We start from the raw sequence: 20,006 nt of genomic DNA on the forward strand, positions 1-20,006 counted from the left end.
CCAAATGGTGACCACGAGCTGAAGCTGTCCCACTGCACTTTAATTTCAGTTCATTTCATTTCCATCTTATTGTGATTATGTTGTTTTTTATGATTTTATGTTGTTAATCTTATTTATTTTTCTGCGTGATGTTGTAAATCATTTCTATGTTAAGCCTTTTAAATAGCCTTTGTGTGTGTTATGTAATGTATTTTACAGTACTAGTAAACTTGCCCTGCCTTGAAACCACCACAGGAGTTCAAAATACATCCCACTAGACTATGATGTTAAGTGGAACAGTTTGTTGGAAATTGACTAAATAAACCGTTCAGTCAATATAATGTAACCTTGATGTGTACAATATACCAACATTCAGGTTAAACATAATCCAAGGGAACACTGCTTAATGACACGCCTGGCTGTTGATCGAAGTTTCCATCGAATCCTAGCAACATCTTTGTGGACTGCAGGATGTTATTAACTTTACAAGTTCCAAGCTAAAACAAGCACCTTACAGAAAATTAGAAAATTGTTCTAAAAATAGCTGAATGGTGCTTCACCCCTGTGTTCGGGGTACAGCAAATGTGCGTGTGTGTGTGTGTGTGGTTCCTACCCAGCTATTTTTAGTTTCTAGGGACAAAATAGTTGAAAATGTTACCCGAGGTTATCTGACAAAACCTTTTTTTGGCCCTAGCAAAGGAGTACCAAAAATACCGTCTCATGGATTTATACAGCATATCATTTCCACCATTACCATGGTTTATGGGTATCTAATGCGTAAAAGTGAACCATTTACGAGTCGAGTACTATACATATTAATGTATTATTTTTAAAACAATGTACACATATTTTCAAACGAAGGTCTTGATTAGGATCCGAGTTCCTATTATTATTGATAATATAGCCTATAATTATGTTTTCTAGTTGTTATTTGGATTGAATAAATTGTGTAGCAAACTGTGATAGACATGTTTTTGAGAAATCAAACAATGATTTTGAAAATAACTAGTTGGGCTTAGTAGAGTAGACTAAAGAACCGGTTCGAAATGACAGACTCGAGTATTCGGTCGAGTCCGACTGGAAAAGAACAGAACCGGCCGCACGAACAGTCGAAGTTTGTCGAAGATTCCCGAAGAGTCCGCGCTGCTGCGCTGATACCGTGGGCGTGCGCGTGCGAACAACGCGAACGAGTTCACGGAAACGAACTGTTCGAAAGAACCGGATCGCGGAAATGAATCAGCCTTCATGTTCACGTGTATGTGAGAGAGGTCTTTTCTTTTTTGTTGATTTAGGGGGGGGGGTGTACTCGGTGTGTGTATTTCTTTAAGAATAATCTGAAATTGGATCCTCTCTTACCCTCACCTTCACCACCAACAACATTCCATACTGCCATCATCAACACACACCAGATTCGCATCACCATCATCATCCGGCTCAACATGATCTCACCGAGGCACACGGAGAAAACGCAAAGCACGGCGTTATTGTAAGGAGCTTCTGTCTCTGCTTTTGACATGGAGGGAAAAACATCGCCGTGGAGGGAGGAACATCATACATGTTGCTGAGTGACGAAAAATCACGGATTTTGATCAGTCGACATGGAGAGCATGCTCAACTGACCGACGGACGCTGCTGTTGATGTTGATACGAGGTAAACTAGCGCGTGTTGACGTCTATATTTTTGTCATATGTCCAATGCATAAACGTTTGCTTTCAGCCAGCATTGCGGTGTAATTTGGCCTAAATGGAAAGCAGCAGGCAGGACTGTTGTTGGTTGTTGCAACACAAGTCGATTCCGTCAGTCGCATGCGTTATGTTCAGAGAGCATAGATTTATATTACATAATCATCAATGCATTGCAATAACATGTATATTTTGCCTGTACCAATCTTCATAGAAAGTACATCTAAGCATATACACATGCATATATGTATGTGTGTGTGTGCATCTGTTACACGAGCATTGCGGTTCAATGCAGCAGGCTAGAGTTAAACGACCGCCTATGTTGACAGACGAAGAGAAAATGACATTAAATCTGCAACTTGTAGATGTAAATACACATTACATCTGGGTTGCATTAATGCATTTGACTTTTTGTTTATCTGAATACGGAAAACTACTTTCTCTTTATGTGTTTTCCCCCTCTCTTCCTTCTCAGGATTCAGTTTCAATTTTGAGTGTTAAAATGTGTCAACAGACAGTGTTAAAGTGTCTATGCGTACTATATAAAAGTGCAAACATGTATTATGTATTTATTTCCGGTTTGGAAAGGGGGAGCTAGTTTAGTAAATGCCTCTGTATGTGTATTGTACCCTGTAGATCTGCAGTTGCACAACAGTTTTCTCAAGGGACTAATAAGCAACCACTCTCTTAGCCTTGCTTTGGACCTTGAAAGCCAAGCTTTCATTCATAATATATCTTATAATATCATATGCACTTACTCAGAGCACTAAAGTGTGTCAGAAGTACAGCATTGCGTGCCGAACTTGAGCACCAAGCTTATCCCGAAGAGGACGAGAATTAATCGGTCAACCGAATAATCGAAATTGGCAAACATTATGTTGTATTGTAGTACTTCTCATATTATTGCACTTCATTGTTTTCCTCACTTTTGGGATGAAGAAGTTGACATGCACATCCACGCCCAGCAGAAGATGTGTAGGAAAGCACACGTGTTGGTCGTTGTGAAGGACTGCAGTTTGTGTTACAGCTGTGGCCATGCTACTTGACCTCTTTGGATGTTTGGCCTTCACATATGTCCTGTACTTTAAATACACCCCCGCCCATCCTGTTCTGATTGGATGAGCATGTGTATGGTGAAGCCTGTTGCTTCATAAGGAAGACCTAAATATAGTGACGTCGAGTTTTTAGACCCTGTCACCCCATGATGTCTGTCGGTGCTATTTGACTATTTTGAAATCCCATCAGCGCTGTGCAAAATAAACATTTTTAACGATTGTGTGGTTTCCTTCCTGCAGTGTCATTATTTACTCATTTAGTCATTTTTTTATCTGAATGCAGGCGCACGCTAGATCTTCAGCAGAAAGGAATAATGACTTCAACAATTATGTTACGTTAAAAAATTAAACATAAAAACTGCGTCTGTTCTGAGCTATCGTACCTGTTAACTATTCATACAACAAAATCAATACACGGGAAAAACACCAGTTGGATTTTCTGAGACGTTTTCCGTATAATTAGTTTTTTGAAGCGGAGACGTGTTAAGGCAAGGTTAGGAGCTAAACATGAATGATTAACTTTTGTGTGAGGTTGCACATGTTGCTGTCTGTTAATGAACATCTTCGATGGAAGGTCGTTGCTGCGAAAGATTTGATGATGGAGGTCTGGATTGCCGTAAAATGTTATTTCAGTTGGGACTCTGCATAAAGTTCCTGTGGGCTTGTCCAATGTTTAAACAGGTTGAGCAGTATTAGGTGCAGTCTGGGTATGTTTCTTCCTTATCACAGTTTTTGTTTGCTCTGGGGGCGTGAGCTTGTAAAGTCCCTATAAAATCACAGATTATTTTTTGTGTTGCATTAAGTAGGCTTTGGTTTATGCCACCGATAAACCTTTCTTCTGCAAGAGAAGAAAAACTGTGCGTTTAAAATCTGCTACGTTTTTAAGTCAACCTCTAGAAGTACACTAGGATATTTTTATGGCTGTGAACTAAAAGCTACAAATTGTGATTTTAATGAAGTAACCGCTGGCTGAATCTGCACACATTTATGTTGACGAAATACAGTACAGTATGTGCTCTGTGTTTATTTTTTTCTAGTCTTTTGAACATTTGTGGCCTTGGTTATTCATGGTTTCCATAAGCTTTTATGGGCTAAAGGTCACAAAACCAGATCAGTGGTGAATACTATCAACAAAAAGTCCAACATTAGCATCAGAGTACCACTAGGTCACAACAGACATTGGCATAGTTCACCCAAAAATGAAAATTCTTCCATCGTTTACTCACCCTCATGTCATCAGAAACCTGAATCCGCAGAACACAACAGAATATATTTTGAAGAACGTTTGCAACCAAACAACATTCGACTCATTTCACTACCGTCATGTAGATACAAAACCCCTGAGTCATTTCTCTGTAAATCTTTTTTTGTGTTCCACAGAAGAAAGAGTCACATACAGGTTTTGCACGAAATGACAGTGAAGAAATGATGCCAGAATTTTGATCCCTTTAATGCGGTTATATATTCTCCCTTCAGGCTCAATTGTTAAACAGCACGCCTTTGAAAATAACAGTTGGTGTTGTTTAAACGAAATTCTGCAAACTGATAACAGATCTTGATCACGCTCTCTGTTGAAAGCTTGAAAAATAATTTTGACTGTGTGAACATGGGAGAACTGTGTCATGTTCTCTCGTAGCAGGAAGTAAGACCGCAACGAACAGGAAGAGGGAAACGCTCAAATATGATTTCATTGCAGCACCTAGAATAGCCTCCGGTTAGAATTTGGAAATATTTTGTCCAAAGGTTTACCATTATGGATCACTGCTTTCTAACTATGGGCTTCAAATAGGACGGAGAGTTGTTTATCTGGCGCAGATTGAGATGGCAATCTGTTGTTCCTTTAGCTTTAGAACTAAGATTTCAAGATAAGTTTGGGTCAAGTAGATTTAGTGTCATGTGGGCATACAGAACCAGGGCTGCATTTCCCAAAAGCATAGTAAGGCTACGTGCATCGTAAAGCCAATCGTACGAATCATCTTAGACTTGCGTACCGTTTCCCAAAAGCTTCGTAATGTAAGTAGCACTTGAAAATTATCATAGATCTACGGGTGCTCTGGAGTAATCGTAAATCCCTAAGTGTATCCGTAAGAAAAGAGATTTATGAGGTCACCTGCAGGACAACCTGAGAATTGCGGCTAAACTTAAACGTGCCTATTTGTGACTTTTCATGTTTTATTTATTTCGTTTTTTGTTTGTTTAAATGTTTTAAATGACTAAACTAAATTAATAAAAAATACAAGTACAATAAAAATGTAATGACTGAACATACATTAATAAAGCAAAGAATGAAAAATATATTGTATGGGCATTGGACAAGTCATTGGTTCTAACAAAGGATTGGATGTATTGGAGTGCTGTATTAAAGTTACTCCACATTTTATGCAAAGTGAATTACAAATGAGGCAAACAATAGAAACAATTGGAACAACATAAGGAAAACAAAAAGCATTAGTGCAGTAAAAACTGGTCTCATCCTACCACACTAAACAAAGCCAAGGATTTTTTTTAAGGATAGAAAGAGTAGAAAAGAAACAGAAGTCAGAACTAATCGGTCAGGTGCTGACAGAAGAGATGTATTTTCAGACGATTCTTAAAGATGGCTACAGAATCTGCTGATCTTGTAGAAGCGGGCAGATCATTCCACAAATGTGGAACAGATTCAGATAAGGTACGTGAGAGTGATTTTTTTTCTTCCCTTTTTGGGATGGCACTCAAAACGTCATTCGTTTGCAGGCGGGTACATAAGTATCTTAAGTGTTAAGATCCATCGTTATCGGGAAACGCAGCCCAGATCCGTTGAGAGTCGTGACAACAGAAGTTCAACAATTTCGCGTGTCACGTGATTCATGGAGCCTTCAGATAGTTCCAGGAAGTTGTGCTTTCTCTTTAAATGCTGTATTCATTTCATTTTTTTATTCATTAAATGATATACGTCTTTTAAATGGGTTAAAAGTTTGTCACAATTGGTCTGTATAGCCGCAGCTCCATGCTTTAATAGTAACTTCCAGGAATTATTAAGAGCCTCCATGAACCGCCATTGCTGTGAAAAAACGGTTCCATGGGAGTCCACGGAGTTGACGCAACTCTCTCTCTCTCTCTCTCTCTCTCTCTCTCTCTCTCAATGGCTCTGTACAGAACAACCATTATATTCTTGTTTCAAATTTATGCATTTTTTAAAAATTTGCATGGTTTTAAAGAAACTTAACAAATAATGACAAAAAACAACAAGTGGGATAGAACACATGGCGTTCTTGCAAATTTTATTTTCCTCGTAGAAAGACTGTAATCAACTAAAAATGTCGAATAATATAACTATTTATATTTTATTTAATTTATGTTAGTATTCATTTATATCATTATTTTATTGTATAATAATTGTATTAAATAAACGATTTGTTGAATTTTGTTGTATGTTCATTTTATTAAATAAACAATTTGTTAAATGGGTCCTGTAGTTTGGTCGCAATTAAAGAAACCATATACATTGACATCTAGTGGGTGAGCTTGGTATCGCAGTCTAAATTTTATTCAAAATATTGGGAGAGACAAGTGTAGCCAAGTAACGATTCGGTTTCTTTTGCTTGTTATCAGAAATAACCTACAGGCACTCTATTGTTTATGAATGTGTACCAGAAGTTAAGGGCAGTCCATGAAGGAGCGCATGTGCAGTAACGTTTGTTTATGTTGTCACTTTGAAACCGTCTATAGTAGGGGTGTAATGATACACTCAGCTCACGATTCGGTACATATCTCGATGCTGGGTTCACGATACGATACACATCTCGATATTTTGAACAAAATTCAAAAATGAAACTGAAATTCAAATAACATTTATTTTCAAAATATTAACAATTTCAGTATCTTGTTGCACATACATCTTAATAAAGAATTTAAACATTTTAAGGCTTAACTGAAATTAGAATTAAGATCAGTGTAAATTTTGACAGCAAATTTTGATTTAGTTTTAGTCATAGTCTTTTGACTAAAATGCAATTTAGTTTTAGGCATCCCGATTGATCATAGTTTTAGTCTATTCTTAGTCGACGAAATCTACATTATATTAGTCTACTAAAATCTATCTGGATTAACTCATTTAATTGGGGTAATTAAATGTTCCATACAAAGATTTAACTGTTTCGACATAATTTACTTGACCTGGTTTAATTTAATTCCAAGGTAATTACCTTTATTTTTCAGAAAAGTTGAGTAACTACTGGATATGCGTTGTTGCAACACAGAGAATATTAGACCATGAACGACATGTAGCAGTTCATTCAGTCTCATTTTGACTCAATTGACTCGTTCGTTCAGTGAAGGGCGTGTTCATTCAGTACATTCAACCAATGAAACGCTCTGATAGAGCTCACGCTCAAGCGCTATTGGCTCGTGTCTCTTTGAAGCTGCGCTGTCTTTGCTTGAGACAGTAATGAATGAGAAAAACACATATCACATAAACTGTATTACATTTCTTCAATCATGCAAATCACATACTTGTTTTTTAGCATGTCATTCGATCTTTTAATATACAGTACGACCCACTTCATCGCTTCTCTGATCGGAACAGCGCTGGTTTCTTTTGGCTTACTTTATATTGCATATCACGTTATGCAGCAGCTCACGTTAGCGGATAAATTAACATTGGCATTTAAAAACGTTTGTGCTGTCTTTGTAATGAGTTTCGGGGTGACTCGCCTGCAGTCACGCTTCAAGTTTGCTGTGTTTTACCGGTGATTGTGAAGGAAATTATGACGCTTTGTAAACCACTTGGAGACAGATTGTGTAAGCACACGTGACGCGCTGGCGTAGAGTAGGTAGCGTCTTGACCGCTGAACGAATAGAATTAAACATCGTATCGTAAAATATCCCCATCTCTCTTCGATGCGCATCGTGACATTTTTGCATCTCGAAATATCGTAATACGAAGCATCGTTACACCCCTAGTCTATAGTGAAATTATATGTGAAATTGTGATGAAATCTATAGTTGAAATCAAACTTTGATGCTTGTTATCTCATAATTAGATTTTGTTTCTATTTTGTTTGATTTCTATCCAACTATAATGTTCGATTCGGTTGTAAATATGACGTAACTGTGAATAAACAGCCCCCCAGAAGCTTCTGTGCTTTCCAAGTTGAACACGGCACTAAAATAAACTCAGTGTGTTGCAACAGGAGAGTACAACATGTCTTGTTGCATTCACGTCTGATCGCATTGATCTCAGTGGGGCATTTGACTGATGCTTTATATAAAGGCAGACGTTATATATTGTGTCACAGAGAGCTATCGCTGTATTTCACATCCCACTTTTACAAGCGTCAGATAGTGCCATGGGTTTTATGGCACCACGTTTGCTTCTCACCAATGTAAATGGAAACGCCAAAGGGCAGGTCTGTTAAACATTCACTTTGCTTTTGTGCTATAGGTGTTTCCCTCGGGTAATACTCGCTATGACATCTTAACAGGACTTTGGTGGCTTTATTTTCAAGTTGTCTTCTCGTTTTTGTCCTACAGTGGGGTCGGGTGGCCATGGACCCCTTCAGCCAGCTGATCCTGCTCATCTCTGTTGTGAGTTTTTGTACCTTCCAGTGGCTCTTTCACAGCGTGAGCCCGTGGGCATCATTCAGAATCAGCCCTGGCTTCCTCAAACTCACCCACAAACAGAAGATCGAGTGGAACTCAAGGTAGAGAAGCGCATCATGCATGTCTTCTGGTTTTGTAAAATCACGTTTAAATGGCTTGTTCTCCTGTGGAACATTAGGAATGTTTATGTTGGCCAGAATCGGATAATTAAAAAAATGTCATGTAAGAAAATGTAAAAAAGCAAGGCCCACGTATCATTAAATTAATTTATAAAACCTGTCTGCTTTATTTAAAGGTGCACTGTGTAGGATTAAGGAGGATCTATTAACAGAAATGCAATATAATATACATAACTAGGACTGGTCCAAATTCCATTTTTGGAGCTTTGAAGCTAGACTAGACACCGCACCGTAGGCAGGGCGAGAGGTCGCACACAGACAGCGCATAGAGAAAGAGTGTGCGGGAAACTCTGCTAACCTTTCGTTAAGTCATGATAAACTCGATCTGCCGTCTTCTCTGTCAATAAAATCTTTGACTGTTGATGTTTACGTGGAAAGGCAAGTACACGGAGAGACGCATATTGAAAAAACGTTTATGTGAGAGAGAGAGAGGCGCTGGGCGCTCGCAACTCTATAATGAATTAAGCTGTTTTAAATAGTAAAATAATAATGTAAATAGGAATCATAAAAAATCTATTTGTGGCGACCAGTGTTGATAGTGTGGCAGGCCACGACGAATAAATCAATATGGGAAATAACATGTTATGAGAAGTAGCATAACATTTTTTTGGTTCGTTTTGAAACTATGGCGGAACAAATGAGACTATGGCGGGCCCACATAGTCTAATTAATGAATGGGAAACACTGGTGCAGCACAAAAGAAGATATTTTGATAAATGTCTTATCGGTGCCCATTGACTTGCATTGTATAGACACAACATCAGAAATAAAGTCACACAGGTTTGGAATGACATGAGGGTAGGTAAATGATCAAAGAATTTTCATTTTTAGGTAAATTATCCCTTTAATGGTTCTTCGGTTTTACGTAATTTATCCTGCGTTTTTATTCTACATGCACATTTTGGATTAAAGGGATAGTTCCCCCAAAAATCAAGAGTCTATTATCGTGTGTTCACCCTCGTGCGGTTCAGAACCTGCATGACTCTTTCATCTGTGGAACACAATTGAAGATATTTCGAAAAATGTCTCAGTGGTTTTTTGTCCATACAGTGAAAGTCAATGGAGGTCAGTGTAGTTTGGTTACCAACGTTCTTCAAAATATCTTCTTTTGTGTCCTGCAGAAGAAAGTCATACAGGTTTGAAATGACATATGGGTGATTAAATGATGACAGAATTATAATTTGTGAGTAAACTATTCCTTTAATTGTTGCTTGACATTGCTTCTAGCTCTAATGTATAATGGACAACAATATTTCGCTTGCGTCTCTCTGCAGGACCGTGTCCACACTCCAAGCCCTGTTGGTCGGCCTCTTTTGCCTCTATATCCTGTTCTTCGATGAGGCCGTCAATCAGGACCCCGTATGGTGAGCGCTCGGCCCTCAAGACAATCCCATTATGAATGCAGGGCGAACACTTCACAGACTTTACAATATCGTATATCGTAATCAATATCGTAATGTGATCCACAGCTCTCTGTGCAGTAATTTCAGTAGGCTCTTTCTTTACCACAACAGGGGAGATCCGACTCTGGTGAAGATAAACGTCAGCATTACCACAGGCTACCTCATATCTGGTGAGACCTACGGCAACCTTTTGCTGTCTGGATGTGGTTGTTGCTTTTTTAGAGGCAACCGAAAGTTTGGATTTGGAATTTTTGTGTTGTCAAGATTAGCAGGGATGCGTGTATTTACGTTTTACTCTCATAATGTACACAGATGTCACGTTTCATAAGGAAAGAAAACCTGCATTTCATGAAGAGTTTAAATTAATTGCGATTAATCGATTCCAGAATAGATATTTGTGTTTATGTAATGTGTTATAAATATATACATGTATGTTTATTTATATATACATATAAATATATATGCTACACACATATTACAGTATATCAACACAAACTTTTATTTTGAAATCGATTAATCACGATTAATCGTTTTGACAGCAGTATTTTAAATATGTGAACGTGTGAAAATAATAGTAATGTTAATGTAATACTTTAATCCCAAAAGACATGGAATAGCACAAGTCTCTGACAAAAATTTTAAAGGTTTTGGAGACCTGTACTGGTGGTGCTCAGATAAGCGTTTTGTTTCCTAAAGCATTTTGTTTATTTGCCGTTGTTTTGTGTGCATGTTAAATGCTGCAAGATTTCAACTTTCACAGGATTTTCCTTCAAAGATCTAACATTGTGTCCGTTTCTCTTTGTTGTTTTATTTTACAGATCTGCTGCTTATATTTTACTATTGGCGAGCAATAGGAGACAAGTTTTTTGTAATCCACCACCTGGCAGCATTGTATGCTTACTACTATGTACTGGTGAGTTCCCTGTTGTCCCATAACAGAACATGCAGGCAAGATGGGAAAGAGACGACCAAGAGTGAACAGTGGAAACTGTGAGGTGTGTGTAGCCGGTGCTGAACTTTTCCACGACCCTCAAAAAACAGAGTTAAGAGCGGTATATAAGGAATAGACTTCTGTCAGCGGTCAGAAGCTAGAAGTCATTTTTCCACTGGGATTTTTGGCCACGTTTGTAATGTTTGTGTCGTCACAGTTGGCACTTTTACAAACCCTTCCTTGCGTGGTCTTTTTTTAGGGTAGTAGTTTTTTTGTGTACTGTTCACTTTTAAGCTGAAAACTTGATTCTGATTGGACTATAGTGGCATACTGTGGTTATATATTTATGTACAATGATTAGGGGTGTGCGAGATATATCGTGTGCGATAATATCGTGAATCTTGTTTTAACGATGTGCAAAATCGTATTATTGAGTATGTCGCACATTTTTTTGTGTCACGCAACTTTGTTTAAAAACAGTACTAAATAAGAGAGCAACTTAATCTAAAACATAAGCATCCCACACAAGTTTGCTTTTGGTAGGCTACTTTTCTATTCCAGTGTGCTTCTTGCTTGTATGCTGCACAGTTCACCGAACACCAGTGATGTGTTGTGTTTCTATACTTGAATGATTCCATTTAAATACTGTTCCCTGAAAGGGATAGTTTACTCAAAATATCATCATTTCTGTTTATTCAAATATAATTTAATCTAACATCGTTTATTTACCCTTATGTTGTTGAAAACCTGTATATGACTCTTCTGTGAAACACAAAAGAAGATATTTTGAGAAATGTCTTGATAGCTTTGTGTCCATACAATGGATGTCAATGGGGTTCAGTGTTAACATTGTTCTTTAACGAATCTTTCTTTTAAATTCTGCACAAGAAATAGTCAAAGGTTGACATGTGAATGAGTGAATGATGACAGGATTTGATGAGAAAATCTTTCTCATTCTCTATTAATAATATCAACAATGAATGTCCTGGTAACATGTAAGATGAAGCTAGTACAACATAAGATTATTGGATGCAAAATATAGCCTGCTTATCGTTATCGTAAAATTCTCGCACACCCCTAATAATGACCTTAACCGTATATATGATATTATGTATGCTATGTCTATCGTATTACTTTCTGACGCTTCTGTAATAATAATAATAATGTTTTAAACCAAAATGATTTCATATTTAGTAAGAAGCAGGATGATTTGCCTTCAGCAGGTCATTATTTCGAACTAAAAACCCCTTCAGGATGGTATAAGACTTCTCTACTTTGTGATTTGGTCTTGATCATCCTGTTGGCGTTTATTTTGTGATAATGACCAGCTGACTATACATCAGCATATATTGTGAAAAGAATAAGAAAGTCCTAGTTATAATGTTCAAATATTTATTAAAGTGGTATCTTTTTATACTTTTTTAAAATCTGAAAAGTCCAGAAAATGTCTTTTCTTAACTATTATTATTGGTGTTGGTATCATTAATATTGTTATTTATTTATTTATTTTTATTAGTATAAGTAGTAGTACAGTAATATTACTATATTTTTAATTAGCTTATGATTATTATCATATTTATTTATAGTATTATTAATATTCACTGTTATTATTAGTTTTAGTATTACTATATTTTTAGTAGCTTATGATTATTATTTATGTGTTTATATTATTATTTATATTCACTATTATGATAAGTTGTATTATTAGTAGTATTAGTATTACTATATTTTTTATTAGCTTATGATGAATGCACACAATCGAGGCTAGTAAACTTAATATTCATATGATTCTGGAAACCAGCGCTGATCTTCAATTACTGGTCTACACCACCCTCCCAGGCCATCACTGTTCACTCTTGGTCTAGTTGAACGGTTACCCTCTAGGTCACCAGGTTCTGTAGCTGACCATGACTATGATAATGATGATGGTATTTTTTGCATGGAATGCTCTTTGAAGGTTATGCCGAAGTTCATTCTCTCAGCTTCTTCTTCTGACCCACTTCGCAACTGTATCGGTCAGATCTGGCCTCTTCGGGTCCAGATTGCACCCGATCGTTTGCATGCGTTGATGCTCGCTGTTCCTGTGTGCTGGTGGAGGATTTCTTGTGTGCATGCTCTGATATCTTCCCCTGCTTTGAGCCTCTCTCTCTCTAATAAAACCTAACATCCACGTCTCAACTGCAGGAAGAATAACTGCAAGGAAGTGCTCGTTCATTGGGCTGCGTTGAGATGCAGCGGTCCACGTTCACCTTGTGGGTTTTGCTGAATACTCACCAGATTGGTACAGAATATGCATTTTTCCATTAGCTTCGTGACAAAGCACAACATGACTCCAAATAACTGCAGATTCGGTTGATCTGATCTGCAGAACAGGATGATCTGGTCCTCAACTTTTATGATAACCGTAGGCGAACACTTAGCTGGTGTTTATCCCCGATTTTAGAGAATTTGGAAATTTTTGATTGGGAAATAATAATCTCTATTATGTGTTGTGGTCGTTTATAAACCGCACATATGATTTACACTGAATTTATGGAAAGCTGCATATTGTTGTCCGAATGTAGACCATACTGTCACTGGTCACTTTTATGACTGCCATTTCAGGCATTAGGAATACATGTTCAAAATGATCAAGATTAGATTTCATTCAACATCAAGCTGGAAGTGTCATTTGGGTCCACTAGGGAATGAAGTCTGTCGTTTGAAGTATCCGTCATATTTCGTTGTTTTTGTTTTCTGTGTCATTTTTGAACTGCTATTAACATTAAAACAATTTGGTATAAAGAGTTTTTTTACTAATACTTGTTAAATTTTTAGCTAATTCCAAGACTTGCTGTATTTGCAGTGAGTGAACTCGTTTGAAATATTCCACGTACAATAAAAACATGTTAAGTACGTTTTACAATTGTGCTTTAACCTTAGAAATGAAAACTTTTAGCTAAATTTGGTGCTGTCAAATATACTTTAAACTTTTTTAATGCAAATAAACTTTTGCATTACGTCACTTTTGCCTCTATGTCGCCATCGCTGTTTGAAATATAAAATTGCAGGTTAGTTTATGTAGGTGGGTTAACTTGTCAAATGACGTCAAACATCTCAGTTTATGATTATTGTTTGCTTACGGTTGTGAATCAGATTGAAGTAAAAAGATTTTATAAAAAAAAGACAGATTGCATAGACAACTGCTTACCAAACTCGTACAGATAAGTAACTAAAACATTTTTGTCCGTGTGTTGTGCGATTTTATTTTTTCAAAGTGCATGTCCAATGAGTCTTAAACATTCGTGTTGCCGCTTCTGTGTTGTTCGTTGTTTTTGCATCGTATCTGCTCCTTTTCTTCCAAGAATCTGTCTGTCAGTCTGATGTCTGTCTCCCACCTAACATGACTTCTTAAATAACTCAGCCTCACTTCCTCTGACCAGCAAAAACCCTTCATGCAAAAACTACCAGTGTCAATGTTAGTCGGGTTAAGAGATAAGCGCCACACTTGGCTGATCTAGATGGAGTCTTCTTTTCTTGTCTGCTGTCCTGCTGTTATGGAACTTTGAGCAGTTACTGAAGCCCAGTTACAGTATGGACTTACCAGTACCTAGAGGTACCAGCATGCACCTGCTAGCCAACCTGATCATTTCTTTCCTTTCTGTTTTTGGTGTCAAGTGGAGTAAGTATGCTAACGTGTGTTTTCATTACAGCCCCAAAGGTAAGTTTGTTATTAAAATGTGATGCAAATGCTCGCCGGGGAATTAAAATGTAAATCACACCTGTCGCTAAGCTAAGCCAGGCTGAGCTAGTTTGCTGGTTTTAGCTGTTGGCCGGTTTTAAGGTCAATGGACGTACTAGCTAAGACCTGACTAACCAGACAAAACCAGTAAGCTACATGTTGGTTTGTTGGAGATGTGGTATTGCTGTTTTACTTATTTATTGAAACGTTTTTGAGGTACGTTTCATTTTCCATCAGAATTTGCATTGCCAAAATGCGGTTTATTGTTGGTGCTTGCAGAGGGAAAGAATTACTGTTAATATGTCTCATGCAGCTGAGGACCTTAGTTTTATAGGAATAGTTCACCAAACAATTCTCATCCTCATGCCACCCCAGATGTAAATTACTTCCTTTCTTCCGTTAAAAACGATAATTTATTTTCAAATACTGTCATGTTATCCTATATGGAAACTATTGAAGCCCCAAAGAAACATATGAAGCAAATGAAGAAAGTCATATAGCCTACATCTGGGATGGTTTGTGGGTGAGTAATTCATGAGAGAATTATCGTATTAAGGCGAACTACTTCTTTAAACTTGGGCGTGTAACTCATGCCGCACCACCAGACATAAATGTTACCCAAATTATTCATCTTGAGGAGAGTCCTAAAAGAGTAACAAAGTTATTTCTCACCAAAACAGAAAAAAAACCTTTCCCTTCAAATGTCAAATTAAGTCTGTTAGGGTAAATAAAGCAGTGGTACCTGACAGGTGGAGATACTGAGACTGTTGAAGCCAATTAATGATGTAATGCTTTCTATAACATGTGTCTGTGTCATTGACTACGTTTACATGCACCCTCATAATGCGATTTATAATAGGATTTTGGCAATACTTCGATTACACTTTACCTCATGTAAACGCAACCATTCGATTTAAATAATGTGATTAAGCTCATAATCGCAGGAAGCATAATCGAAGTAATATGTGGTGTACACCGGTTTTAATCGCAATATGAAGGCACGTAAACACCTTAATCGCATTTATGCTGCTCTGATCAAGGTGCGCATGTGCTTCTGTCATTCACCTTAAGCGCAATTCATGGTAAACATGATTTTACCGTCAACACAACTTGCTGTCGGCAGTCTCTGCTCCTTACCTTCATAGAGAAACAGCGCACAACACCGTTGCGGAGGCATTTTCCATCGTATTTCTATATTCATCACGGCGCCGAACAACCAGAAAATACGTCCACATAACGGGGGTTTTGCATTTGATATATTAAAAAGATATCCAGTCACACACACACACCAACTGTATCTGAGATCATCGTTTGTGCTGTGTATTATAGCAAATAATCACTAATAAAACATCCATGTAAACGGGAGCAAAGAGGTGTTCTCATGTCATGCAAACATGTTACTGCGATTAAGTCCTTACTCTGATTATTGGAAATAATCGCGTTATTGATGTGCATGTAAACGTAGTCAATGTTTGTTCTTCATATTGTTGTTTCAGGGTCAAGGGATGTTGCCTTATTTTGCAAACTTCCGTCTGCTGGCGGAGTTTTCCACACCGTGTGTAAACCAGCGGTAGGTATTTAGCCAAGTAAAATTAAAGGGACAGTTCACCCAAAAATGAAACTTCTGACCCTCGTGTCATTTCAACCCTTTGTGACTTACTTTCTTCTGCAGAACACAAAAGAAGATATTTTGAAGGATGATGAAAAGCAAACAACGGCGGTACCCATTGACTTGCATTGGTTTTGTGTCCATACAATAGAAGTGAATGGGTACTTCCAGATTCGGTTACCATAATTCTTCAAAACAGCTTCTTTTGTGTTCTGCATAAGACAGAAAGTCAATTAGCTTTGAAATGTCAAAAAGGATGAGTAAATGATGACAGAGTTTTCATTTTTGGGTGAAAAATGCCGTAACTTTGCAGGTTTGCCTGCTATTAAAGACAATGTAAGGCCGATTTTATTTTGCTTGGGTGATACGATGCACTTTATTCTAAATTTAAACAAACCTTTTCTTTGCGTTTTCTTTTATACTGCAGCGTAAATGTTAACGTTTTGTTTCTTCACAAAAACACCAAGGCAGTTTGTTTGACAGCGTGTTACATTACTCACCTGTGTTTTCCAGCTGGTTCTTTGAAGTGTTAGGTTACCCCAAAGCCTCCAAGCCCAACATGGCTAACGGGGTACTGATGGCCATGGTGTTTTTCCTGGTGCGGATCGCCGTCATGCCGGTCTACTACAGCCGGATGTGCTCAGTGTATGGGACGGACGCCTTCTACAAGGTCACCTTCGGCGGGCGCTGCGCTTGGATCTTCTCCAGCATCTGTCTGGACATCATGAACGTCATGTGGATGCATAAAATCGCACGCGGCTGCTACAAAGTGCTGCACTCCAGGCGGAGGTCCAAACCCGAGAGCCAGGAGAATGGGAAAACTGACTGATGGATGTAAGGAAGTGCTGTTGAAGCATATGCCTCTTGCTCGCTCGCAGGGTTTTCGATGACCTTCAAGGGGCCGTGGACAGGTGGGACTCTGCTTGATCGTCATCGATACAATCACAAAGACAGAAAACCACCGAAGAGCAATATTTTCAGTGTGGCCAACACTTTTACAGAGATAGGACCTAAAACCAAAATGCCCGTTTGAGATCGCCGCCAATCAGGACTCCGCCCATTTTCCTGTGCTTGTTATGATACTGTACAACAAACGTGCAGATGTCACCGGCTAAAGCGTCGGAACTCTTTTAGCCGTGTTTGTTTTATGCCTGACTTTTAATCTCCAGACTAGTTTTAATTTCAAACTGTGGGCAGGTAAACCACATTATTTATTCATCAAAGTACAGTCATTCTGTTTGAATCGCTCTACTGTGCGAAGGGGCCAAGCGGTCGGCGAATCACCTGATGTTCTTTTTTACTCTGAAGTCGTGTACATTAACTGAGAGATTTATCCGTTCAACTCCACAACACGAAAAACAGGAGACCACAGGAACAGACACTTAATTTATTTGCAAATCTCTTGGAACCATGATGTTCACATATTTCAAGCAGAGGAAATGATGGACCTTCGAGATCTGACTGCTCATAATACGATTCTGGAAAGAAAATGACCAAATGCAGGTTAAACAGCCAAAATAGAAAGATATTTTTCCACAGGTTTGATTTCAAAAGTGTGGGATGCGAGCTCCTCTTAATTCACTTTAAGAATGAAATCAGTTTACAAGCAACGGATTTCAATCCGTTCCGGTGAAACGGACTCCAGTACGTTCGCACTGTACAGTTGCATGCGGCAATGTCGTTCTGGGAATGTTTGCATTGTACGTAAATTTGATCAGACACAGTGATTATTTTAAATACATTTGTGTACAGTCTATTCAGTCGATACTGAACTAAAACCATGGCTCATGAAAATGTTTTTTAAAGAACTAAGAGAGCTTTAGTTACCGAGTCGATGTCAGAGTTTTCCTGCACCATACCTAATTTATTAACCAGTTTTTACACTAGGAGAGCATGGCAATGTTTGTAATACATATTTATTATTTTTTAATGGAAAGATATAAATGTGTCAGTCAATGTATCAGAGTAGATATACATGCGAGACTTCACAATACAGAAATACTTTTATGAATTCATTTTCACCATGTATGAACATACTTGTACACACGTGCATTCAGTGGCAGTGCAGATGTGAGTAAATGTGGGGTTTTATTGATTGAATATACATGAAAGCTTATGGAAGACATGAGAATGCTTTGAATTGCCTTTAACATCACAGAAACGGTGTTAAAAGCAGTTTTATTTTTATTGAACTAGGTACTTGAAATTTATTTTCAGAGATGGATCTAAGGAATGGTCTTGGACTAGCACATATTAAAGAGGGAAAAGTCTTTGTCGCGATTTTTGCAGTCAATTTTTTTAAACATCTTTTATTTTATTTACTTGTGCGACTTTTGTACCGCATGCTTCATTGTATATTCACGTTAAAGGACGTTCAACCTCAATTTTAATGTTTTGTTTTAAGTTTGTGCCAATGTTGCAACCAAAGGTTGAGGAAAGCTGTTAATCTTAGTCTCGGTGTAGTTTTTAAAACCAATACAGGCAGGCCTACAAACATGCATTATAACTTTAGTAGTTGAAAGGGCACTCTGAAACAAGCAATGGAAAAAGAGGGGAAGGTCATTTAGCCAGTAAGTTTTTCAAGCTTTTTTGGAAGGTCATTTTAAAGTCCGTACAGATCTATCATTTAACATTTGTCTTTTTCTTGCCTTTTTGCTTAACCAATATTAAGTTTTCCATTTTTAAACTTTTTAATTCTATGTAGACCCAAACCTTCAGTGTTACAATAGAAATTTGAGTATCTGGCAGGAATACTTCTATTGCATTTTATAATTTCAAATACATTTGAGTTGATATATGGAAAGTATATCACTCATTAAAGGTTTTTTTCCTCACGTTGGTAAATTCTTGCCATGTAAGTTTACAGTTTTCAGGGTTGTCACAGGGATTGTAATTCCATACTGATGGAAAGTGCATGTGTCTGAAAGAATGACAGCACGGTTTATTTTAATGCGTTTGTTAATTCTTCACAAGTCTGTCTTAAATTTTTCACGTACATTATGCCGTTTGCCTCAATAAAGCAATATATTAATTTGGATCACTTGTCTTTTTGATGAAAGATCTGTTTGGTTACTGACATTCTTACAAATATCGTCTTTTGTGTTCAGCAAAACAAAGACATTTATACAGGTTTGGAACAACTTGAGGGCGAGTAAATGATGACAGAATTTTCATTTTTGTGTGAGCTATCCCTTTAACTGAATAGTATTTCATTGGAAAACAACAACACAGACCAAGTAACATGTCAGTCCAGTCCAATTTAAAGCAAGCAGGCCTTATTTGGAATTACAGTCAACAAGAACAATAGAAATCGTCAAAAATATTCTAATGGATTTAACGCCCTTCACCCTTCCCATCATTTACGCCCCTTCGAGTTGTTTCAAATCTGTATACATTTCTTTGCTCTGAGGAACACAAAAGAAAGATATTTTGAAGAATGCTTGTAACCAAACAGTTCTTGGACCCCATTGTCTACCACGGTAGGACAAATTACTTTATTTATTTTTTGTTCTGTTGAACACAAAAGAAGATATTTTGAAGAATGTAGGAAAGCAGCATGGGGCACTTTGACTAACGTTACCCTTGTACTTTTTCTTACTATGGTAGTCAATGGGGTACAAGAACTGTTTGGTTACAAGCATTCGTCAAAATATCTTTCTCTGTGTTCAACCAAACAAAGAAATGGTTCGGAACAACTAGAGAGTGAGTAATTCATGACAGAGTTTTAATTTTTGGGTGCACTATCACTTTAATTGTTATAATGGGTATTATATTGGTTGTAATAGAGACTATGGTCTGTACTGGTAATGTGTTGGGTTCTGTTGATAGTTTGTTATCACCATTAAACACACGAAACACGTGCATAA

General features: G+C 37.6%; 1 protein-coding gene across 3 annotated transcripts; it reads left to right on the plus strand.

Annotated features, from left to right (window-relative positions):
* Positions 1–1,115: 1,115 nt before the first annotated feature.
* Positions 1,116–19,177, plus strand: tlcd4a (TLC domain containing 4a). Of its 3 annotated transcripts, none has more exons than XM_057322749.1 (8): positions 1,116–1,234; positions 1,389–1,630; positions 8,229–8,398; positions 9,751–9,840; positions 9,991–10,049; positions 10,698–10,792; positions 16,028–16,101; positions 16,654–19,177. In XM_057322749.1, the coding sequence occupies exons 3-8, from the start codon at positions 8,244–8,246 to the stop codon at positions 16,967–16,969; spliced, it is 789 nt and encodes a 262-aa protein (XP_057178732.1). In that variant the 5' UTR covers positions 1,116–1,234; positions 1,389–1,630; positions 8,229–8,243; the 3' UTR covers positions 16,970–19,177. The 3 variants fall into 3 exon arrangements, with proteins under 3 accessions (XP_057178732.1, XP_057178733.1, XP_057178731.1); XM_057322750.1 differs by having other exon boundaries at positions 1,183–1,247; XM_057322748.1 differs by lacking the exon at positions 1,116–1,234 and having other exon boundaries at positions 1,254–1,630.
* The last annotated feature ends 829 nt before the right edge of the window (positions 19,178–20,006 follow it).

Source organism: Triplophysa rosa, linkage group LG23, assembly GCF_024868665.1.
Source record: "Triplophysa rosa linkage group LG23, Trosa_1v2, whole genome shotgun sequence".
NCBI lineage: Eukaryota > Metazoa > Chordata > Actinopteri > Cypriniformes > Nemacheilidae > Triplophysa > Triplophysa rosa.